This window comes from Rutidosis leptorrhynchoides, chromosome 9 (genome assembly GCF_046630445.1).
Source record: "Rutidosis leptorrhynchoides isolate AG116_Rl617_1_P2 chromosome 9, CSIRO_AGI_Rlap_v1, whole genome shotgun sequence".
In the NCBI taxonomy this organism is placed as follows: Eukaryota; Viridiplantae; Streptophyta; class Magnoliopsida; order Asterales; family Asteraceae; genus Rutidosis; species Rutidosis leptorrhynchoides.
In genome coordinates this window covers 307,948,181-307,973,134 of record NC_092341.1, presented here as the reverse complement: position 1 = coordinate 307,973,134, position 24,954 = coordinate 307,948,181, and the positions used below count along the sequence as shown (strand labels likewise).

The 24,954-nt window shown below is 33.3% G+C and overlaps 1 protein-coding gene across 1 annotated transcript; it reads right to left on the bottom strand.

Annotated features, from left to right (window-relative positions):
- Positions 1 to 7,129: 7,129 nt before the first annotated feature.
- Positions 7,130 to 7,702, bottom strand: LOC139868954 (uncharacterized). Its single transcript, XM_071857290.1, has 2 exons — positions 7,636 to 7,702; positions 7,130 to 7,488 (listed from the first exon to the last, which is right to left on the bottom strand). Exons 1-2 carry the CDS (start codon positions 7,700 to 7,702, stop codon positions 7,130 to 7,132), a joined length of 426 nt encoding a protein of 141 aa, XP_071713391.1.
- Between the last annotated feature and the right edge of the window lie 17,252 nt (positions 7,703 to 24,954).

Genomic DNA, 24,954 nt, shown 5'->3' with positions numbered 1-24,954 from the left:
GATTCTATAAAAATATTTAAAATTAGTGGGTTCATAGATACCACTCGTTATATACTAAACTAGCAACTACAAACGAGTATAGGTCTCTCGGAAACTAATGATATGCTATCACATGTTCATCATGGCGCTAAGCTGTGTGACGTAAAACTTATTGACGGTAAAATTTTAGCGCATATTAATTCACATAATTATAAAGTAAGTTCTCTTCAATATATAATTCATACGTTAACATTATTGATATTTATTATATATCAAATTGCTTTTATTATAATCAACATCAGTAAGTTACTCCAATTAGAAAGCGAAAATTAAAATAAAAAAATCAAGGAACGTAAACATCGTAATAAAGTAAAAGACACTACGGTATTATTTAAGAATAGTATATGTGCTGGTTCACCCAATATCCTGGGTTACCATAGCGACAATGAAGTATAACTAGTGTTCGGTTATCCCCGGGTTCTAGGGGGAAAAAAAATAAAAATAAAATTAAAAAAAAATAAAAAAAATAAAAAAAATAAACATGAAAACATCTTATTATCTTATCTTATTACATTAAAAAAAGCAAATTAGGGAATGAAAAATTAGTCACGTTGACAGATACAATAAAATTTCATGGCTACTAATTTATATTATGTATAATAAAATTATATTATATTATAATTATAATTATAATTATAATATTAATATACGATAATTATAAAGGTGGAATTAAAATAGAAAAAGATTATACATTAAGAGTCCCCTCAAGTATATAATTTGTGTTTAAAAATTATTTTTATGGCTGATGTTGTAAGCCATCAAATTTGTATTTTTTTCATACTATAATGTGCCTAAAAAATTATCGTAAAATGTAAAATAATTCAAATACATTTATATTAAAAAAAAATTAATTATAGAGATATTGTGAATTGAGAAATTTATGTGTACTTACATTTCCTGATGTGTGTCTACAAAGACAAATTAAAAAACTTCGATAGTCTCTCAATATTTGTATAAAAGTTCGTTTATGAAAGTAAAAGGTACCCTAGTGAATTAACATTGTGATTAAAAGTGGGTTACTAACATTGTAACGACCCGACCAAAACCGTTATTGACGGCGCCGTTAACTTAGGTCCCGTTGCGTGGTCGTAGTCCCTATATGAGACTCGTTTGACCAAAATTATGTCGCATTCATTTGAAAGGTACAAGACTTGCAAGTTTAGTTTACAAAACCGTTCGACAACAAGTCTAAGTTTACAAAAGTCATAAAGTATAAATGAAATAACTTGCGACATAATTAGTTTAAAAACACAGTTGCTATAAATAGCGTAAGTATGTAAACAAAAGTTTGAATCCAAAAGTGCTATCCCTAGCGTATGCATGCATGGTTGACTCCAATCAAGTAATCAAGAGTGCGGAAGCATGTATCAAGTAGCCAAGTATGAACCTGAGAAAACATGTAGAAAACTGTCAACGAAAAACGTTGGTGAGATCATAAATGTATTTGTAAAAGTATGTTTTTGAATCACAAGGTTTAGTATCAAGGCGTATACATCTCTAAAGATGTGTTTGTAAACCATAAGATTTAGTATAAAGTGAATATCAAGCGTATACATCCCAAAAGATGTTGTCTGTATCACGAGCACCCAATTACCAAAACTTAACTGAATCTTACCTCTGCATAATAGTGTTAGAACCTCCACTATATACCAAAAATACGTTTCATCCGTCAGATGAGGGTTCGTCAAACCCGCATGGCCACACAACATAATTTCTCGCTCACACCCTACAAGTGTAACTAATGGTAATTGAACTTGAGGATTTTCGTTCTAACTCGTATGTATCTTTGCTCTTGTATTCGCATTTGTATTCAAAGTATGAAAGTATAAACCGTATGAATGTATATAAAGTATATGTTTCTCAGCCCACGATTTAAAAGTATAAAAGTATTTGCAAAGGTGGGACTATGATCTCACCTCGAGTGCACGAGTATAAAAGTACTTCACAAAGTAACGTATGCATGAAAGTTGCTTAGCCTTGACCTAAACAAGTAAGTTGTGTCAATTAACCGGTTACGATACAAGGTCGGGTGAAATGTGTTCAATTAGTCCTATGGCTCGTTACGACTCGAATAGTATAGCATGTGAATCACGTTGTCAAGTTTCATGCAAGATACAAGTATAGAATCATGTTAGAAAGATTGCATAATTAATTTGTTAAGTTTGACAAAAAGTCAAACTTGGTCGGGTCAAAGTCAACGAAAAAGTCAACATGTTCGGGTCGGGTCTCGGACAAATTTTCTATGCTAGTTATTCATATATAAGCATGTTAAAACAAGTTGCAAGTGAATTAGAGGTCTAGAACATCCCAAACATTTTTCGTCAAATGACAACTCAAACAGCCAGTTTTAGTACAATGGGACGGCGTCCCAAATGGCTAGACGGCGTCCCAAAATGAAGGGTGGGATGGCGTCCTGATATCCTAGACGGCGTCCAGGTTCAAAAGGTGGGACGGCGTCCTGAGTTTCTGGACGGCGTCCTGGTTTGTTTCCAGGCCCTGTTTGCTGCAACTCTAAGTGCACGAACCAAATATCAAACTAACCTAATTTATGACCCGGAAACACTTATAATGCCTATCATATATCGTTGAAAAGGTATTTTGACGAGGAATACAACTAACCACATATCATCAATCAAAAACATCATTTTCAACAACCGATTTCTCGTCAAGTGATCAATAAAAGTCTATTTTCAAATTTTCAAGTTCCTCAAATGCATTTTGAGTTTCGGGAATCCAATTCTCACATATGATATGCCGTTTTGAAGGTAATGAAGCATACATTACAACTAAACACTAACAATTAACATTCCATGGCATTCAAGCATCCAAAAATTCATGTCAAGAACTATCAAACCCTAGTCAAACATCTCAAAATCAATAATCATGCTTTTGAAGTTTTCTTAATCAACCTACACATCAAATTGAAGCTAATGATGCTAGTAACACATTTAATACATGAACATTAACAATTAAACAACATTTAATCATTCAAAATCAAAGATTAAGCACACTCATTTCAAAGTTCATACTAGTTACTCCAAATCAACAAATCGAGCAAACAAAACATATATTCATGTTATACACGAGCCATAGACACTAACTAACAAAATTTTAAGTCAAAAACACGAATTTAAAGAAAATTAGTGATTTTAGAAAGTTACCCAAATGAGATGAAATTGGTATCAAAATGTAGAGGATGAAGAGAGGATCACGAAAATGTAATTTGTTTTGATGTTTGCTCCATGATTCGGTTTTAGATGATGAATTTGTGTTTGAGGGTTTTGTGTTCATAAAAGGGAAGTAGAGAGAAAAAGGGAGGAAGAAGGTGAAAGTGTTGGTGAAAATGAATGGATGAGATGGGGTTTGACTAGTTGACCTAGTCACTAGTTAGGCCCCTTTGCAACTTTGGTCCCTCGAGTTTCAAAGCGGGTGCGGGAATTAACCAAACGAATATTTTAAAAACGCTCGTGTAAACGGGTGACGTTAAAATTAAATAACGAGGGATATTATAAAAAAAAAAAAAAAAAAAAGACGGTGTTAAAATAAATTTAACGGAAAAACGCGGGATGTTACAGACATAAATAAGATATAATTAATAAAAAATGAGAATATAAATTTGGACATATACACATATGACTATATGAGCACATTGGAAGCTGCATGAAAAAGATTTTCGAAAGTCTAAAGAAAAATAATTACTTAATGCTTGAAATGAACTGGCCGGTTATTAAAAGTATGTTTATAATTCATGAAAAATTATATACATGTTGACACTCACAGAAGATGATTTTAACGTATAGAAAAGTCAACTAGAAATTATTTATTAATAATTAATTAATAATGTAAAACTTAAAAATTGTGGTCCTAACATCTTAACAAGATACTAGCAATGTATCTTTCAACGGTCAGAAAAATTCAAGGAAACGAGCACGAGGTACCCCATTGAATCCTATCCTATATCTAAATAAAATTAGTTACTTTCTCATATAACCTGAGTAGAGAAAAACATTTCCCACATTTTATGACCAAATCTCCCAAAACTTGTTTCCTTGATATGTGCTCTCTCTATGTATATTTCGATAATTGTATTGTATATAAACATATATTACGTATTGATGATTTAGGCATTGAGGTAATATAGATGAATATTTGATAATTAAATAAAAAAAAATATAGAGGCAGGTTGCACTTTAATAAATACTTTTGTAACGGAATCTTATATACTAGTAAATTTGAGAATCTTATTCTATAGGAGGATGTTGGTTTGTGCTATTGGATTTGGAATCTTCAACTTATAGTTAACTTGTCTTTTAACTCCCCTCTACTATTTAAGGTCTACCCAAAACAACTTTAACATATATAAATTTCATTTTATTCCGTTATATTTTGCATCACATTTAATTTGTTGACAAGCAAAAGGGAAAAGGGGTGTATACATAACAGACACATCAAACATCACTTGATTGTACCATAAATTCTACATAAATTAGCAGTGTATACAAATATTAGTTTACAATGTAATGGAAATGCTTACTTTTCAAAAGAAAGAGAAAAAAAGTTTACAATATAACAGAATAGATGATAAATGATTATTGATAAAAGAAAAGAATAAAAAAAAATTTATTATTAATAATATTATGTTGAAACACAAATTACTTTATACATAGTAACACACTGACTAATTAAATACGTTATTTAATGTTCTTATTATTGACAAACAAAGTTTAAAATCACAAAATACATGTAATACTATTACATTATGTGAAATATATGTATGTTCATATACTAAACATGCACATGTAAACCCTAAAATATAAAATCGATTACAAATGTAAATTTGAGATTTTCTTAAATTCTTTCAATTTAGTATTAATCTACATCAATTATCACATGTGATTTAACTTATTAACATGTCAAAGTTCTGTTCGTGTATAATGTACTTGTTTATGGCATTGGTGTTTAATGTTTGTATATGGATCCCAATGTTATATTTGTAATTGATATTGTGTGTTAATAAAATTTCATTTGCCTTTAAAAAAAAAATAACATGTCAAAGTCTCTATAATTTAAAAATTCTTATAGTCCGTAAATTTTTGTGGTTTTCGTTTGAACTTTTGATGTTAATAATATAGTAATACATTTATGCCTTATACGCTACTTCAGCGAGATTAAGTAATGTTGTTGTAGTACAATACTTCTATAAATAAACGTCACAACTTCTATAAACATTTTTTTTATTATTCTTTGATTATTTGATAAGTAATTACATTAATTACATCAGTATGGATGATACTTTAACCGCACGAGAAATAGTAAAACTATTTGCTTAGGTATAATCATGAAAGCTAATATGATCGCCAATAACATAATCGTATCAAATAAATTTATATGTAATGTAGCACTAACGTAGCAACAATATTACAAAAGTGATGAACACTAAAGAATAATAGTAACAAATTAATCAGTTTCTTGACCATTTTGTCTAACAAATGAAAATGCAAGGGTATATTGTGTAACATTTTACACTTGAATCTTTCAATTGGATATAGATGGAATAATAAAAAATAAAAAATAAAAAGATGAACTACGCAGGCAAAGAAGAATGGCTCGAGTCCACGTCGTTACCCGCTCAATGGGTGCGCATTACGCCATTTCCCATTTATTTTTATAGTTTCCAAACAATCCCTTTCATTAAAAGAGGGTACCATATACGATTCAAATGTTGTAATTTTATTTGTACTTTAAACGTTTTATTATCTGGAAAAAAAAATTTATAAATAAAAATATTTTTTTAACACCTAACTATGTTTTTTTTGGACGGCAGAAGAAATTATATTAAAAAAACTAGCGAGAAGCTAGAAAACAAATTACAAAGCGTTCATTGGATCTTGTAACCACACAGACCAATTTACTCTAACCTTTGAGAATCTCGAAAACAACCAATTAAAGCTAGAAACAACAATGCTATCAAAAACATGACATTTCCGGAATTTGGGATCCTTGAAGACGGTGCTATTTCGAATCCTCCAAATGCTCCATAAAATAGCGATGATAACGACCCGGAGAATGATTCTTTGCTTGCCAATAATTGGGACACCATCCACCCGTGCCCAAATAGCATCAATGGAACTCCAGAGAGGAATGTTCATGTTAATCCATCTACCAACTTGTCTCCATACATCTTTACTAGTCTCACAGATGGTAAACAAATGAAATTCATCTTCTAATTCATTAGCGCACAAGCCACAAGCACCATTATCAAAATCCAACCCTCGAGCCAGCAAGTTCAATCTCGTCGGGAGCCTGAGATAACGAAGACGCCAAACAAAAACATTGAGTTTAATGGGGACGTACTTACACCAAAGAGTGGGCCGAAGCGAGTTAACATGATCAAGTTTATCGATCAGCTTTCTCGCTTGAGCAACCGAAAATGAACCGGAATTAAACCCATCCCAACACCATTGATCATCGTCCGCAAGAAGAGTAACATGGTTCACAATGTTTAACAATAAACAAAGTTGCGAAGATTCGACACCCCCTCTAGGATTTCTGCGCCACGCAAAAGAACCACCCGGAACAAGAACACGATCCGACACTTTGCATATTTTATTGGTTTCTAACGCGAAAAAACGTGGGAATTTAGATGCCAATGTAATACCTTCATGCCATGGATCAGACCAAAAGTTAGCCGATGTGCCGTTACCAATGGAAAGCCTTAAACTAGATGCAACAATAGCATTAGAAGAGTGAATATCATCTATGCATTTCTTAATAGAGTTCCACACACCAGTAGCGTTTTTTCACAAGGGATATCATCACCAAAACTATTACCCTGGATTGCCTTTATAATCTTTGTCCAACTTGAAGAATGATTCAAAACCAACCTCCATCTCCACTTGTAAATTAGCGCCAAGTTAAGAGAACGAAGACTCGCCACTCCTAACCCGCCACAATTAATCGGGTTAAGAACCACACGCCACTTAATCCAATGAACCTTTCGCTCTTCTTCTTTTCCACCCCAAAAGAAGGATGCTCGTAACGATTCAAGTTTATTAATAACCTTCTTAGGAGCTTTAAATAAAGACATATATTACGTACCAATAGCTCCTAAAACCGATTTTAGAAGCGTTAATCTACCACCTATCGAAATCAAATTTGCCTTCCAAGATGCAAGACGTTTTCTCGCCTTATCAATAACGCAATTCCAATTTTCCGTCTTGTTCATATTATATCCAACCAGTAAACCAAGGTGATGAAACGGTAAGGAAGAGGGGCAACAATCAATGTTTTCAGCCAACTGATTCACCTCAACTTGACTAACTCTCACACCATAAAGGGAAGATTTAAGGAGATTAATTTTCAATCCCGAAACGCGAAAGAAACAATCAAGAATCAGCTTAAGGTTTGAAGCGTTCGATTGAGACCATTCTCCCATGAATAAAACATCATCTGCATACATACATAAAGCAATGCCACGCTAATTATCCCTCGGCCCCACTCGAACAGGATTATATAAAGCGAAATCCATGGCGTCATTAATAGCTGCTTTTAAGCCTTCCATCCCGATAATGAAAAGGAAAGGAGACAAGGGATCACCTTGTCTAAGACCCCGACCTATAGGAAACTCTGAAGATGGACTTCCATTCAGTAAAAGAGAAGCCATAGAAGAAAAAAGACAGCTCTTGATCCAACCGATCTGAAAGGACCCGTTCATATACATTATAAACGATTCACAATAGTTGATTTCATTACGAGGTACTTGACCTCTATATGATATATTTTACAAACATTGCATTCGTTTTTAAAAAATAAACTTTCATTTACATCGAAAGTTGAAGGCATGTGTAACATCCCGCCTTTTTCCGTTAAATTTAATTTTAACACCGTCTTTTTTTTTAAAACATAATCTTTCGTATTTAAATTAATAGTTTCCGTGAGTAACGTTCATTATATTCCCGCTATTTAATTTTGACATCACCCGTTTACTCGAGCGTTTTAAAAATATTCGTTTGGTTAATTCCCGCACCCGCTCTGAAACTTGAGGGACTAGTTCCGCCACTTGACCAAAGAGGTGGCTAGTAGTTGACTAGTCAACCACTCACCACCTCCACCCCTCATTCATCCATTTCTTTTTCCTTCTTTCTTTCTTTTTTTCTCTCAAGAACACAAACATAAATCATCATCTAAATCCGGATCGGGAAGCAAACTTCAAAACAAATTACATATTTGGAATCCTCTCTTCATCCTCTACAATTTGATACCAACTTCATCTCGTTTGGGTAACTTTCTAAAAACTCTAGATTTCTATAAATTCGTGTTTTTGACTTGAAATGGTGTTAGTTAGTGTCTATGGCTCGTGTATAACATGAATATATGTTTTGTTTGCTCGATTCGTTGTTTTGAGTAACTAGTTTGAACATTTGAAATGGGTTTGCTTAATCCTTGATTTTGGATGAGTTAATGTTGTTAGATTGTTAAAGTGCATGTTTTAATTGTGTTACTAGTATCACTAGCTTCGTTTGGATGTGTAGGTTGATTAAGAAAACTTCAAAAACCCGATTAATGATTTTGTGATGTTTGACTAGGGTTTGATAGTTCTTGACATGAACATTTGGATGTTTAAATGCCATGGAATGTTAATTGTTAGTGTTTAGTAGTAATGTATGCTTCATTACCTTCAAAACGGCATATCATATGTGTGAATTGGATTCCCGAAACTTAAAATGCAATTGATGAACTTGAAACTTTGAAAATGGACTTTTAAACGATCACTTGACGAGAAATCGGTTATGGAAAATGTTGTTTTTGTTTGATGATAAGTGCTTAGTTGTGTTCCTTGTCAAAAGAGCTTTCCAACGGTATAAGATACGTCTTCTAGTTGTTTACGGTTTGCGTTTTATGGTTGTTTGAAGTTTTGACCAAGACTTGAACATTTGAAACTGACCTGGTACCAGGCCACGGCCATTGTCGCGCCGCGGAGCAATTTGTCGCGCCGTGGCCCAAAGGGTGATTTTAGAACATGTTTTTCAAGCTTTCTGACCTTCAAAATAGGCATTTGTCGCGCCGCGGAGCAATTTGTCGCGCCGCGACAATTGCCTGTTTCATCCGAACTTCAGCAAACTTGTTTTGGCCATAACTTTTTGACCGTAACTCCGTTTTCGATGAATCAAATATCGTTGGAAACGTAATAAGATTTCCTTTCTAATGGTAAGGTTTTGAAATGTCAACTCAAACTTTATTACAATCGTTCTAACATGCTTTTATACTTGATTCTTGCATGAAACTTGACAACGTGATTCACATGCTATACTATTCGAGTCGTAACGAGCCATAGGACTAATTGAACACATTTCACCCGACCTTGTGTCGTAACCGGTTAATTGATAAAACTTACTTGTTTAGGTCAAGGCTAAGCAACTTTCATGCATACGTTACTTTGTGAAGTACCTTTATACTCGTGCACTCGAGGTGAGATCATAGTCCCACCTTTGCAAATACTTTTATTCTTTTAAATCGTGGGCTGAGAAACATATACATTACATACTTATATACATTTCACATGTATATATACTTTTCATACTTTTATACTTTGAACACAAATGCGAATACAAAGATACAGACGAGTTAGAACAAAAGTCCTCAATCCAATTATCATTAGTTCCACTTGCAGGGTGTAAGTGTAAGCGAGTGATTATGTTGTGTGGCCATACGGGTTTAACGAACCCTCATTCAGACGGTTCGCTACCGTTAGTGGATGAAATATAATTTCAACGTGCATAGTGTATGTTCTAACACTATATTCAAAATTCAGAGGGAAGATTCAGTTAAGCTTTGGTAATTGGGTGCTCGCAATACAAACTACATTCTTCGGAATAAATACGATTTGGATAATCATCTATACAAACTATTGTGGTTCAAAATATACGTTTACAAATACATTTATGATCTCACCAACGTTTTTCGTTGACAGTTTTCTATATGTTTCTCAGGTTCATACATGGCTATTTGATACATGCTTCCGCGTACATTCATACTTGCTTGGGGTCAAGCATACATGCATACACTCTGATTTCATGCTTGGAGTCAAGCATACATACATGCATACGCTAGTGATAGCACCTTTGGATTCAAACTTTTGTTTACATACTTACGCTATTTATAGCAACTGTGTTTTTAAACTAATTATGTCGCAAGTTATTTCATTTATACTTTATGACTTTTGTAAACTTAGACTTGTTGTCGAACGGTTTTGTAAACTAAACTTGCAAGTCTTGTACCTTTCAAATGAATGCGACATAATTTTGGTCAAACGAGTCTCATATAGGGACTACGACCACGCAACGGGACCTAAGTTAACGGCGCCGTCAATAACGGTTTTGGTCGGGTCGTTACAAGTGGTATCAGAGCGTTGGTTGTAGGGAACTAGGACGTGCATTAGTGTGTCTAACAGAGTCGTTAGGACGCATTAGTGAGTCTAGACTACAACCGGATAGTTAGCATTTGCATTCTGACATACATTTGCTATAGATAGCACTTACTTGACTACTTGTGCATTATACTTGAACCATTCTTAGGCAAACTTTTTAATGGTACCCAACCTTCATCCTACGAACTCGTATTCCGCCACTTTTTGGTAACACACGTGAATTCAAGATTCATACGCGTACGGATGACCGCGACTTCGTTAGCTACTCTAGCTCGGGAACTCAAATTCTTTGGTTGTTATCCACCCCGTCTTAGCTTACTATCCATGAGTATTGTAAAGTCACTGTCACTACTCTAGGTGAGTATCGTCATCACTATTTATCGCTACGGTTGCGTACTACTCGCTATCATGACTCGTTACTCTTTTCATACCTAACTACTTTATTGTCTGATTCGAACCGCATTGACGTGAACAATCACTTATACACTTCCCTCGGGGAACGCATCTTTAGAGTTGCACTAATTCTTTCGATTCAATACGAATCATGTTTGAGACGTCGTTACATTTTGTTCATTTTAGATTTTCACGATGACACGAACTTGAACTCATGGAGTGATGTGGGAATGGAAGTATGATTTGGCGTAATATAACGACACTCGATCAACGTGGTTATATTACGGTAAGACATACCAAAGTTCTAGTGACACGTGATGGTGGTTAGACTCGATCAACCTAAACACCACCATGTGCCATGTACATGACTTCATCCTTTCATGTTTGGACATCCGAAAACTCCGAGAATATTTATAACAACCATACCGGGGACACACCTTCAATTATTGTCAAATTATATTTATGCTTCCGAATGAATTACCGATTCCATTCGACTTCAACCGTATGTCACACGGGTATACTAGCTCGTTCTCGCGCAGTCTTATTGACTAACTACAATTTACTCGTTATGCTCACATCGGGGCGGAAACTTCTCTTGCATCACCCTCGTACTTCCGGTTCAGGAGGTCCTTATTCTAAATTCTCAATGGAGAGCGACTCTTCACGTCATACAAGTATTCGCCGCGAGGGTGGATAGTCCTAACAATCGTTTTCAAAACCCGATAAGAACTTGCCCCGACGAACGTTTTTGGAAACCGATAAATCTTCCGCGACGCGAATTTTCTTGAGAAACTTGTCCTAGATAACGTTTTCAATTCCTAGCAAACTTGTTCAATATACTTTAAAGAGATGTACCTCGTTTCGGATCGAGATCCTCGTTTCATTTCTAGATTTTGGAGTACCTTACAAAGAGCCTCGGGACCGCGTTTAGACATGAGTACCGCGTACCATCCACAACCCGACGGACCAAACAAACATGCGATTTAAACCTTGGAAACCATAATACAAGTTTGTATTACCAACTTCAAATTTACTTGAGAAAAGTATTTTCCTTTAACCGAATCCTCGTACTACAATGATTTTCATTCGAGTTTTAACGTCACTCCTTTTGAAACCACATGTGACCGGAAACGTCATTCTCCTTTTGTCGAACCAAGTAAACGATGACCAATTCACCGGGACCGGGATTATGCATGAGCGACCGAGAAAACTTATCCATATCCAAGAAAGACCCAACACGACTCGTTGTCGCCAAATGAGCTACGCCGATTTAGACGTAAACATTTCAAATTCCACGTGGGAAACCGCGTCACGTTAAGAGTCGCACCTTGGAAAGGTGCAGTCCGTTTCGGGAAACATAGAAAACAAAATCCGTGATATTTTAATCCTTTTGAAATCTTGGGGAGTTTTGGACCCGTCGCTAGCCGTTTAGATTTTCCGACCCATTTTGAGTCTCCGTTTATCCTACGTTCGATGTATCAACTCAAAGACGTGTTTTGCGAAACGAGAACTTGTTATCTTCTTTGATGAACTCACTATCGACGATAAACTTCATTCCTAGGAGGGCCGGTCGAAACCATGAATCGTGAACCCAAACTCTAAGACGACGTGAAATCCCGACTGTCAAAGTTCGTTGAAATACCCAAGGGAGTACCTTCACTTATTCGTAGAACCGACAACGCAAGATCTCGAGGAAGAAACAACGACTACTACTTCCAACTAAATTTCGGGACGAAATTTCTTTTGAGGTGTGGATAATGTAACATCCCGCCTTTTTCCGTTAAATTTAATTTTAACACCGTCTTTTTTTTTAAAACATAATCTTTCGTATTTAAATTAATAGTTTCCGTGAGTAACGTTCATTATATTCCCGCTATTTAATTTTGACATCACCCGTTTACTCGAGCGTTTTAAAAATATTCGTTTGGTTAATTCCCGCACCCGCTCTGAAACTTGAGGGACTAGTTCCGCCACTTGACCAAAGAGGTGGCTAGTAGTTGACTAGTCAACCACTCACCACCTCCACCCCTCATTCATCCATTTCTTTTTCCTTCTTTCTTTCTTTTTTTCTCTCAAGAACACAAACATAAATCATCATCTAAATCCGGATCGGGAAGCAAACTTCAAAACAAATTACATATTTGGAATCCTCTCTTCATCCTCTACAATTTGATACCAACTTCATCTCGTTTGGGTAACTTTCTAAAAACTCTAGATTTCTATAAATTCGTGTTTTTGACTTGAAATGGTGTTAGTTAGTGTCTATGGCTCGTGTATAACATGAATATATGTTTTGTTTGCTCGATTCGTTGTTTTGAGTAACTAGTTTGAACATTTGAAATGGGTTTGCTTAATCCTTGATTTTGGATGAGTTAATGTTGTTAGATTGTTAAAGTGCATGTTTTAATTGTGTTACTAGTATCACTAGCTTCGTTTGGATGTGTAGGTTGATTAAGAAAACTTCAAAAACCCGATTAATGATTTTATGATGTTTGACTAGGGTTTGATAGTTCTTGACATGAACATTTGGATGTTTAAATGCCATGGAATGTTAATTGTTAGTGTTTAGTAGTAATGTATGCTTCATTACCTTCAAAACGGCATATCATATGTGTGAATTGGATTCCCGAAACTTAAAATGCAATTGATGAACTTGAAACTTTGAAAATGGACTTTTAAACGATCACTTGACGAGAAATCGGTTATGGAAAATGTTGTTTTTGTTTGATGATAAGTGCTTAGTTGTGTTCCTTGTCAAAAGAGCTTTCCAACGGTATAAGATACGTCTTCTAGTTGTTTACGGTTTGCGTTTTATGGTTGTTTGAAGTTTTGACCAAGACTTGAACATTTGAAACTGACCTGGTACCAGGCCACGGCCATTGTCGCGCCGCGGAGCAATTTGTCGCGCCGTGGCCCAAAGGGTGATTTTAGAACATGTTTTTCAAGCTTTCTGACCTTCAAAATAGGCATTTGTCGCGCCGCGGAGCAATTTGTCGCGCCGCGACAATTGCCTGTTTCATCCGAACTTCAGCAAACTTGTTTTGGCCATAACTTTTTGACCGTAACTCCGTTTTCGATGAATCAAATATCGTTGGAAACGTAATAAGATTTCCTTTCTAATGGTAAGGTTTTGAAATGTCAACTCAAACTTTATTACAATCGTTCTAACATGCTTTTATACTTGATTCTTGCATGAAACTTGACAACGTGATTCACATGCTATACTATTCGAGTCGTAACGAGCCATAGGACTAATTGAACACATTTCACCCGACCTTGTGTCGTAACCGGTTAATTGATAAAACTTACTTGTTTAGGTCAAGGCTAAGCAACTTTCATGCATACGTTACTTTGTGAAGTACCTTTATACTCGTGCACTCGAGGTGAGATCATAGTCCCACCTTTGCAAATACTTTTATTCTTTTAAATCGTGGGCTGAGAAACATATACATTACATACTTATATACATTTCACATGTATATATACTTTTCATACTTTTATACTTTGAACACAAATGCGAATACAAAGATACAGACGAGTTAGAACAAAAGTCCTCAATCCAATTATCATTAGTTCCACTTGCAGGGTGTAAGTGTAAGCGAGTGATTATGTTGTGTGGCCATACGGGTTTAACGAACCCTCATTCAGACGGTTCGCTACCGTTAGTGGATGAAATATAATTTCAACGTGCATAGTGTATGTTCTAACACTATATTCAAAATTCAGAGGGAAGATTCAGTTAAGCTTTGGTAATTGGGTGCTCGCAATACAAACTACATTCTTCGGAATAAATACGATTTGGATAATCATCTATACAAACTATTGTGGTTCAAAATATACGTTTACAAATACATTTATGATCTCACCAACGTTTTTCGTTGACAGTTTTCTATATGTTTCTCAGGTTCATACATGGCTATTTGATACATGCTTCCGCGTACATTCATACTTGCTTGGGGTCAAGCATACATGCATACACTCTGATTTCATGCTTGGAGTCAAGCATACATACATGCATACGCTAGTGATAGCACCTTTGGATTCAAACTTTTGTTTACATACTTACGCTATTTATAGCAACTGTGTTTTTAAACTAATTATGTCGCAAGTTATTTCATTTATACTTTATGACTTTTGTAAACTTAGACTTGTTGTCGAACGGTTTTGTAAACTAAACTTGCAAGTCTTGTACCTTTCAAATGAATGCGACATAATTTTGGTCAAACGAGTCTCATATAGGGACTACGACCACGCAACGGGACCTAAGTTAACGGCGCCGTCAATAACGGTTTTGGTCGGGTCGTTACAGCATGCATACCCTTTCATAATATATCCATCTATAATTGACTTAATAATAATCTTGATGAACTTGACGACTCGAATGCAACGTCTTTTGAAATATGTCATGAATGACTCCAAGTAATGTCTCTAATATGAGCTAATGCACAGCGGAAGATTTCTTTCATACCTGAGAATAAACATGCTTTCAAGTGTCAACCAAAAGGTTGGTGAGTTCATAGGTTTATCATAAAACAATAAAATTCATCATTTTGATAGACCACAAGATTTAAATCCTGCATGGTACAAATGGGCTCGAATCCTATACCCACCTGTAATGTACATGCGATATCTTTTAAATACAGTACACCTTTCTCGTGTATGAAATCATCTTTCATAAATCTTAGTAACCGTACACATATCTCGTGCACAAAAATAACATACACATAACCTGTGTATAAAATCATTCTCTCGATACATAATATTCACTTTTCATTGCTTAGCTTGGTAACCGACCTTAACATATAATGCGCATAATAATATCCCCAAAACAGAACATCTCATCTGTATAATAATCATATAAACTTCGAAGTACTAAACACCACGCCCACTAGCCCTTCCGTCTAGTGAACATTCTGTGTGAGGGTGTTAAACCCGGTAGCTACCTTTAGGATTCGCGTGAATTAGGGCCATACCCGATTCTAATTCTTAGGTTACTAAGCAATAATAATCAGGGGAAAATATTCACAACAATTAGTGGAAATTATAACGTCCAACTAATTCAATAATAATCCACAGAACTTCCGTCTGCATAATAATTCATTCGAGGAATGTTTTGCTTGTGTCTATCTCGTCAAACATTTATAAAAGCATTTCATGTATTCGCAGTTCAAAATATATTTCAAAAGCATTTAATAAAGCAGTTGTAAAAACAGCGCATGTATTCTCAGTCCTAAAAATGTAAAGAGTAAAAGGGAATCAAATGAACTCACGCATATAAATACTGTAAAACAGTTAATAAAGCATTTGCATGTATTCTCAGCCCAAAAACGTAAAGAGTAAAAGGGAGCAAATGAACTCACGCATATAAATACTGTAAAACAGTTAATAAAGCATTTGCATGTATTCTCAGTCCAAAAACGTAAAGAGTAAAAGGGAGCAAATGAACTCACCAAATGTATTTTGTAGTAAAAATACATATGACTATATTGAACAATGCAGGGTTGACCTTGGATTCACGAACCTATATCAATTATATATATTAACATATATAATTGTTATCGAATAAATTCATATATAATTATTAGTGATATAAATTATATGTCTCATATATGTATATATTTTATTATAATATATTATTACATTATAACTTAATGTTATGTATATATATAATGTATTAAGTTTAATATTTATATTTATATATGTGTTGATATTATTAAATATACTTATACACTATATGTAATTTAGTTATCATTATAGTTAACAACGTTTCATATAAAAATATAGTGAGTAATATACTTTTTATATAAAAAATCGCTTTTGTTTGTAAACTTAATAATTATAATAACTCTAAAATAAGGATAATACTACTAATAATTAGATTTAACAATGATATTGAAAATAATAATTTTTGGTAATAATATTAGTAGTTTTATTTGTAGTAATAATGATAATAATGATGAATATAATAATAAATAGATAAATAAATAGAATAGCTACCTCAAAAAGCTTTTCCTAAAAAAAATACCCCGGACAAGGCTCGAACTCAAGACCTCTCGTTCACCAGCTAACATCTCAAACCACCCAGCTATTTCTGCTTATCTGACTTAAACCCATATAAATTATTTATAACCCGAAATAAACTGTTTCCATTTCTTTTCATCTTCATGAAATCAGTCCACCAGAAACAAAGATAGGATCTCAGTCCAAGAATGATTTTGGCCCAACTACTTAACTAATTACACGGCCCAATAAATTCACAAGTTCATATATCAATTAATGACCCAACAGATAAATGGTTTGGGGTTTTTGTTTGGTTCCTACGACAATCAGTAGAAGAAAAAAAATATATTCGCTATCATCAAACTTATTTTGTAGTAGTCGTACCATCAATCATCTTCTTCATTGTTATATCATGTATTATAATCCCATCATCATAATCATCTATCATCACCATCTTTCGGTTACCATATTAATATTATGATATCATCACCATCTAAACACTACCCTCATCGTCTAACATTATCATCATCATCATACGGTACCATATCATCATCATCATCATACGGTACCATATCATCATCATCATCATATCCGTTAACAATCATCATACCCTTGTTTCCATAATATAACTCGAACTGTGCAGCAGCAGGAAGATGTTTACAGGCTTTATGGCTCGTGGTGGGTTTGTTACATGCCCAATCATATTTATAAATCCAACTTAGGAAAGTTTAAAGATTCCAAGATAATTTATAGGCATTGTGGCCCAACCCTCTTGTAACACAACCGAGTTTTCTTGATCACAATCCTATCCTCTCAGTTTTTGATAAACAAAAGGGTTTTATTAATATTAGGGTGTCGGCCACTCAATAAAAGAAAGGAAAAAATAATACGCGTGCCATCAAAATAAAAAGGAATAATCGTGCAGCATCCTTGTCATTATTCTCCTGCTTTTCCTTTATTTATGTTAACTTTACAGCAAGATGGTTAATATAAGTTGCAGTAGCAATAATAGAAGTCATCGTCTTCAATTCCATCTTGAGAGAGAGATAGGGATGTCTATGGTGATGGTTCTTGTTGGATTTCAGTCAGCATCAATAATATAAAAGGGGTTCTTAAATGATGGGTTCCGATTACAAGAAAAAGAAAGGGTTATGGAACCATGGTAATGATATCGTGTAAGAACACAAGAAGGTGAGTGTGGGGTGGTGTTTATTTTTGTTTTGTTGGTGGCTGTAGATGATGGTTATGATGGTTTCGTGGCAGTGTAACAACAGCAGCAAACGGGTCCTTGGTGGTGATGGAGGATTTCTAAGTGTGGATAGGATGACCGATATCCTGGTTGAGTTTTTAACAGCAACAACAAAAGAAAGTGTTTGGTTTATGTGTAATATTAGTGTGGTGAAGTCGAATGTTGTTTGGTGATCGAAGATGATGAGGAAATGGTTTTATTTGGGTGGCCTTCGAATAGAGTTGAAGACAGGAAAAACAGAAGTTGAAAGATAAAATCTTGTTTTCTTTATTTCTTTCTGTTTTTGATTCTCTATTACAGCTGGATATACATAATGTGATATGGGAAGATTTTTACAGCATCAAAATTCGATTAACTTTGTTTTGTAATAGAATGACATCGACAGGAACCTTTACTCGTACAAAAAAAATAAAAAACAAATTGAAGAGTGACATCAATTGCTACTGAATTTGTTTGGATTATGGAGTAGGTTTTAGATTGGTACGAATTGAAAATAATTTACAGACAAGAACAAAATTTAATCACAGTATGATCACGATTGTAAACAGAATACGTCCTTTTTCTATATTCATGTATGTATTAATCGTATTTCTATAAATATATATACATGTATTTATATATATAAATGTATATCCATTTTTTTATATATGTATATGTATTTATATATATATAATCTGTATTTATATATATTTGGTTATATATATCTGTGCACATATATATCTAATTTCTTATTTTTATAATTAATATAATTATATTAATACTATTACTAATACTGATATCAACATTAATAACGAAAGTAATATAACACTATATTTTAACTCGTAATTAAATTTAATATAATAATATTACATTTGAGTAATAATGTAGTACCTATAATAACACATTTAAACATTTATAATTTTAGATATATTACAACATACATATAATGTTAATTGTGTACTGAATTCATATATATATTTATATATTTATTTTAATAATATCTTATCTATTTTTGTAAATTACTTTACATGTTTAAATCAATTGATTAAATGGTATTATATTAATTCAAATTAATATATATATATATATATATATATATATATATATATATATATATATATATATTAATATATATATATGTATACTTATATTTATATTTACATATAGTTTTATTTAATTATTTATTTACACACAATTGTTCGTGAATCGTCGGGAACAGTTAAAGGTCAATTGCATATCTATAACAGTTCAAAATTTTTGAGACTCAATATTACAGACTTTGCTTATCGTGTCGAAATCATATAAAGATTAAGTTTAAATTTGGTCGGAAATTCCCGAGTCGTCACAGTACCTACCCGTTAAAGAAATTTTGTGATGACCCGGAAATTTCTGACCAAATTTAAACTTAATCTTTGTATGAGTAACATTTTTGACACGATAAACAAAGTCTGTAAAACTGAATCTCAAAATTTTTGAACTATTTTCATATATTCAAATACCTTTCGGTTGTTCTCGACGATTCGCGAACAATTATATGTATATAGATACATATATATACTCTATAACTTGAAAACGTAACAATGTATTAATTTTTTTGATACCGTACATTAAACTTATTGGTTTAAATATTTATTTGAATATATATGATAAGTTGGAATATTAATTGTATGAATAACTTACGACGTATATTTAAAACGTGTTTATGAATGTTGAAAATATATATTAACTTGGTCATAAAACGATTTGTTATTATATATATATATTAACAAATAGCGAGACAATGATTTATAGAAGTAAATGACCAAAACAATCGAAAGTTTAAGATACACTTTGAATGATATAGTTTATTGATAATTTAAGACTATATTTTGACAAAAGTACGAGTCACAAAACGTAAATTGCGAGCTTTCTAAGCGTACAAAAATGCGTTCGAGAAACCGGAACCGGGACATAAATCGAGTGACAACGTACGAGTCATCGGAACGAAAATTTCAAGTCAACTATGCACATGAATTTAATATAATATATAATTAATTATTTAAATTATATATATTATATATATTATATTTAATTATGTCGACAAACAAGAAAAAAAAATATGTGAGCTGGATCTGACGGCCATGCAATCGCATGAGAAATAGGCATAAAATCCATGCGATCGCATGGGCATCAGAATAAGGAATTATGGCTATAAATACCAGGTTTCTTGCGCATCTTTTTTACACATATTACTCCTAAGTATTTATTTATTTATTAATTATATTATTATTATTATTATTATTATTATTATTATTATTATTATTATTATTATTATTATTAAGATTAATATTATTATTAATCTTATTATTATTAGTAGTATTTGTATTATTATTAGTATTATACATAAAATACTACGACGAGGTCATGAGCGTGTCACTTTCAAAATAGTTTTATGAGAGGGATAAAGCTAAGGAAATTATGGGTTATTGCCAAGGAGGTTATGGGTAATATTCATGGGTATTATTTGCAAGTCAAACCTAGTGTTATCATCTCTGTTACGTCTACGTACTTTTCTACAATATTGAATCTCAATATTGATATGTTGAGATCTACGGTTATTTGGTAATCCGTATTTCGATCACATTTTGGTGAACGAATTTATATGCTGCTAAGGTGAGTTTCATTTGCTCCCTTTTTAATTGCTTTTGCAATATATATTTTTGGACTGAGAATACATGCAATTTATTTTAAACACAATGGATACAAGTACATACTAAATTCTATACTGAGTTTGAACCGAAAATCCCTTAGCTTTGGTAACTAGTAACTGCCGGTTATAAGAACTGGTGGGCGCGAGTAGTAGTATATGGATCAATAGGGCTTGATATCCCCGTCCGAGCTAGAGCGCTAGCCTTTTAACGGACGTATGCTATTTGAGAAGCGTACACGTTGGTTTGCGTGTATTATTAAGATGATTATACAAAGGGTATAAAATATATATACGTTAAGTTTAGTTACCAGGGTGCTCAATTTCGTAGAATATTTTGATAAATGTTTCTGGATTGAACAACTGAAATCTTGTGATCCACCTTTATATACAGATTATGCGAAACACTAAAACTATGAACTCACCAACCTTTGTGTTGACACTTGTTAGCATGTTTATTCTCAGGTTCCCTAGAAGTCTTCCGCTATTTGCTTATATGTTAGACAAGCTATGTGCATGGAGTCTTACAAGGCATATTTATCAAGGAAATGTTGCATTCACCAAATCATCACCATGTATCTTATTTTGACTGCACTGTCAACGGAATTACTATTGTAAACTGATGTCAAAGCTAAGGTATACGAAATAGTTTATATTTTACTAGGAAAAACTATTAAATACGATACAATTTTACACAAGATATTTATTTATTTATAGAATGGATATACTTAAACCTTGCTACAACACTTATAGGCAGTGTACCTAATCGTACAGTAGTGTAGTTTTTAGTAAGTCCGGTTCGTTCCACAGGGAATCTTTTTTTTAAACAAAGCTCAACGTTATATTAGTTTACTTTTATAAAAATACAAATATATATATAAGTAATATTATTATTATAAAGGGGGGTTTTTACAGTTTAATGACCGGTCTGTCGATTTTAAAACTTTAGTCGCAGTTAAAACCAAATGTAAAATATTAAAAATAAATACAAGACTTAAATTAAAGCATGAAGTAAATAACGATAAATGAAATTACGAATAATAAAAGTGCGATAAAATAAACTTGCGATAATTAAAAAGTACGATAATTAAAAGTGCAATTAAATATAATAACAATAAAAATGCGATAATTAAAAGTGCAATTAAATATAAAATAAAGGAAATTAAATATGAAATAAAAGAATTATGCTTATTTAAACTTCCGTAATCATGATGTTTGACGTGTTGATTTTAGTTTTATGCCCATGGGTTAATTGTCCTTTGTCCTGGATTATTTAATATGTCCGTCTGGTTTTTGTCCATAACAGTCCATCAGTCATAAATATAAAGTGCGAGTGTCCTCGTCAAATTATCCTTATACCCGAAGTTAAATATTCCAACTAATTGGGGATTCGAATTGTAACAAGGTTTTAATACTTTGTTTAATGAATACACCAGGTTATCAACTGCGTGTAAACCAAGGTTTTACTACTTTGTTAGCAATTACACCAATTACCCTTGAATGTAATTTCACCCCTGTTTTAATTATTCTAGTGGCTATTAATCCATTCCCGTGTCCGGTTAAATGAACGATTATTCGTACATATAAATACCCCGCCCATCGTGTCCGATCGAGTGTATATGGTAATTTATAGGGACGCCCAATTGTAAATCTTTATATTAACATTAACAAACTTTCATTTAGTTAAACAAATATAAAGCCCATTAATAGCCCATAGTCTAATTTCCACAAGTGTCGTTCTTTTGTCCAAACCCCAATTATGGTACAAAGCCCAATTACCCAATTTTAGTGATTAGCCCAACATCATGATTACTTCGGATTAAATAAGCATAATAATAACTTAGCTACGAGACATTAATGTAAAAAGGTTGAACATAACTTACAATGATTAAAAATAGCGTAGCGTTACACGGACAGAATTTCGACTTACACCCTTACAACATTCGCTAACATACCCTTATTATTAGAATTATAATTAAAATTAAAATATAAATTATAAATATATATATATATTTTACGTATGAGGAGAAGAAGAAAAAGATGGATGAAAATGATCAGATTTCGGTTTGCTTTATAGGGAGTTTCAAAACTGGGGGCTCCGCGAATCGCGGCCATTTTGGCCTTCAAACTCCGCGAGTCGCGGAGTTTGAAATTCCAGCTCACACTTTGGAGTCTTTCTCTGCCGACGGTTTTTATTTATAAATATAATATATATATAATTAATATAATTAATTATATATTATATTATATTTATATACATAGTTAATTTGTAATTTTTAGTCCGTTGCGTCGAGCGTTGAGAGTTGACTCTGGTCCCGGTTCCGGATTTTCGAACGTCCTTGCGTACAATTTTATATTTTGTACTTTGCGTTTTGAATTTTTTACTTTTGTAATTTCGAGACGTTTCTTATCAATAATTGGAACCTTTTTTATTGTCTTTTGTACTTTTGAGCTTTTTGGTCGTTTGCGTCTTCAATTCGTCGAATCTGTCTTTTGTCTTCACCTTTTATTATTTAAACGAATATCACTTGTAAATAGAACAATTGCAACTAAAAGCTTGTCTTTCTTGAGGAATAATGCTATGAAATATATGTTCGTTTTTAGCATTATCAAATATTCCCACACTTGAGCGTTGCTTGTCCTCAAGCAATATCGTCTTGAAATACTAGAATCACTTCTTTATTCTTCACACTTTGTACATCAGTGATTTTCTATACGGCGGTATAAACAATGGTAGTAACGATATGGTTTACAGTCCCACATGACTATAAAAATTTAGATCCATTAAGGAAATTGGATCTTTATGAAAACATTTGATCTTTTGAAAATTAAATCTAGTTTTTTACCCTAGATAAGTTTTCCGGAATAACCTTTTACCGGTGTTTGCAAAATATTTTTGTGGGTTTGGTGGGTTTCAGATTTGAAAATTTTAGCTCAAAATTTGCGGTTTTGTGTCACCCACTTGCTAACCTTGTATTTGGAAAGCAACACGTCCAGTTTACTTGTCCCGTATATTACCTTTCGGTAAACTACCGTCCGGTTGTAAAGGAAAGCGTTGAACAAGCAACTGTTAAGGCAATGTCCCCTGACATGCTTTTAATTATGGTCTATAACGTGTCGGACGCAATTACTATCCTTGGTAGGAGCAATAGTAAAGCTCACCCTTATAATTTTTCGGTATGGCACAAGGTCCTGTCTTTGACCACTAGGCAACCACCGTTCTTACGGTTGACACCCGATTTAGTTCAGGTGACCTAATGAATTCCAGGTGAATTCCTAGAATTTTACGTTCAATGGTAATGAATGCATTGAAAATAGGGTTTTCAGAAAACAAATCGGTTTGTAATTTTGATCAAAATATTTCTCGTTCAAGCTCAAGTTTAGATATCATTGAATTCCATGAGTTTGAATTCTCAATCTTTAAGGTCAATCTCAAGGATTGAGTAATATCAGTCTTAAAAGCTGATTTTTAATCTTTAAGGAGATTATCCTTTCTGGGGATCTGATTCATTAGTCTTATCCAGCTAATTTGCATGGTGCCCCCCATTGTACGAGATAAATCCTTCTCATGGTTAGGATAAATCTGACCACTTGGTGACCCTGTTTAATGCTGAGGTCCGTGGATTTCCTGCTGATTTTAGTGATGACTTTTCTAGATTTATCGTCAACCTACAGCTGGTCTGGACGACAACTTCATGACCTAAATCAAGAAGCGCGTGTCTTTTTCGGAAGACTTTACTTCCTTTTAATGATGGAATTGATTCATCGTGTAGATCCATCTCTTCTTTTCTTTTATCGGGTAAAACAGTTTAGTTTAGTCCAAAGCAAAAGTATTTTCAGCTATTTGTTTCAGATATATGTGACATATGTTTAAGATAACTTGGTAAATTTTCCCACACTTGGCTTTTATTTTCCTTTTTATCGTCCTCTATTCCATTTTAAATGAATTTTAACATTTTGGTTTGTTTCTCAATTTATGTCCTTTTTGAGGTAACAATAATTTCGGTGTTAAAACCTAGTTTTATCGTTCATAAATATGTATAAACATGATTTTGAGTTCATTTAATTGAAAATTTTGAAAATTTTTACTAGAATTGGGTAGTTAGTATATAAGACTAGGGCTGTTCTTTTTTATCAGAGAGCACTAGATTCTAATACAACTACTGCTTTACTAGTATTTTT

Excerpts from the sequence above, each read along its gene's own strand:
- LOC139868954 (XM_071857290.1), bottom strand. The coding sequence starts at position 7,702 with ATGGCTTCTCTTTTACTGAATGGAAGTCCATCTTCAGAGTTTCCTATA. Across the intron at positions 7,489-7,635 it reads AGGTCGGGGTCTTAGACAAG|ATGATGTTTTATTCATGGGA; the intron begins GTGATCCCTTGT and ends GTATGTATGCAG.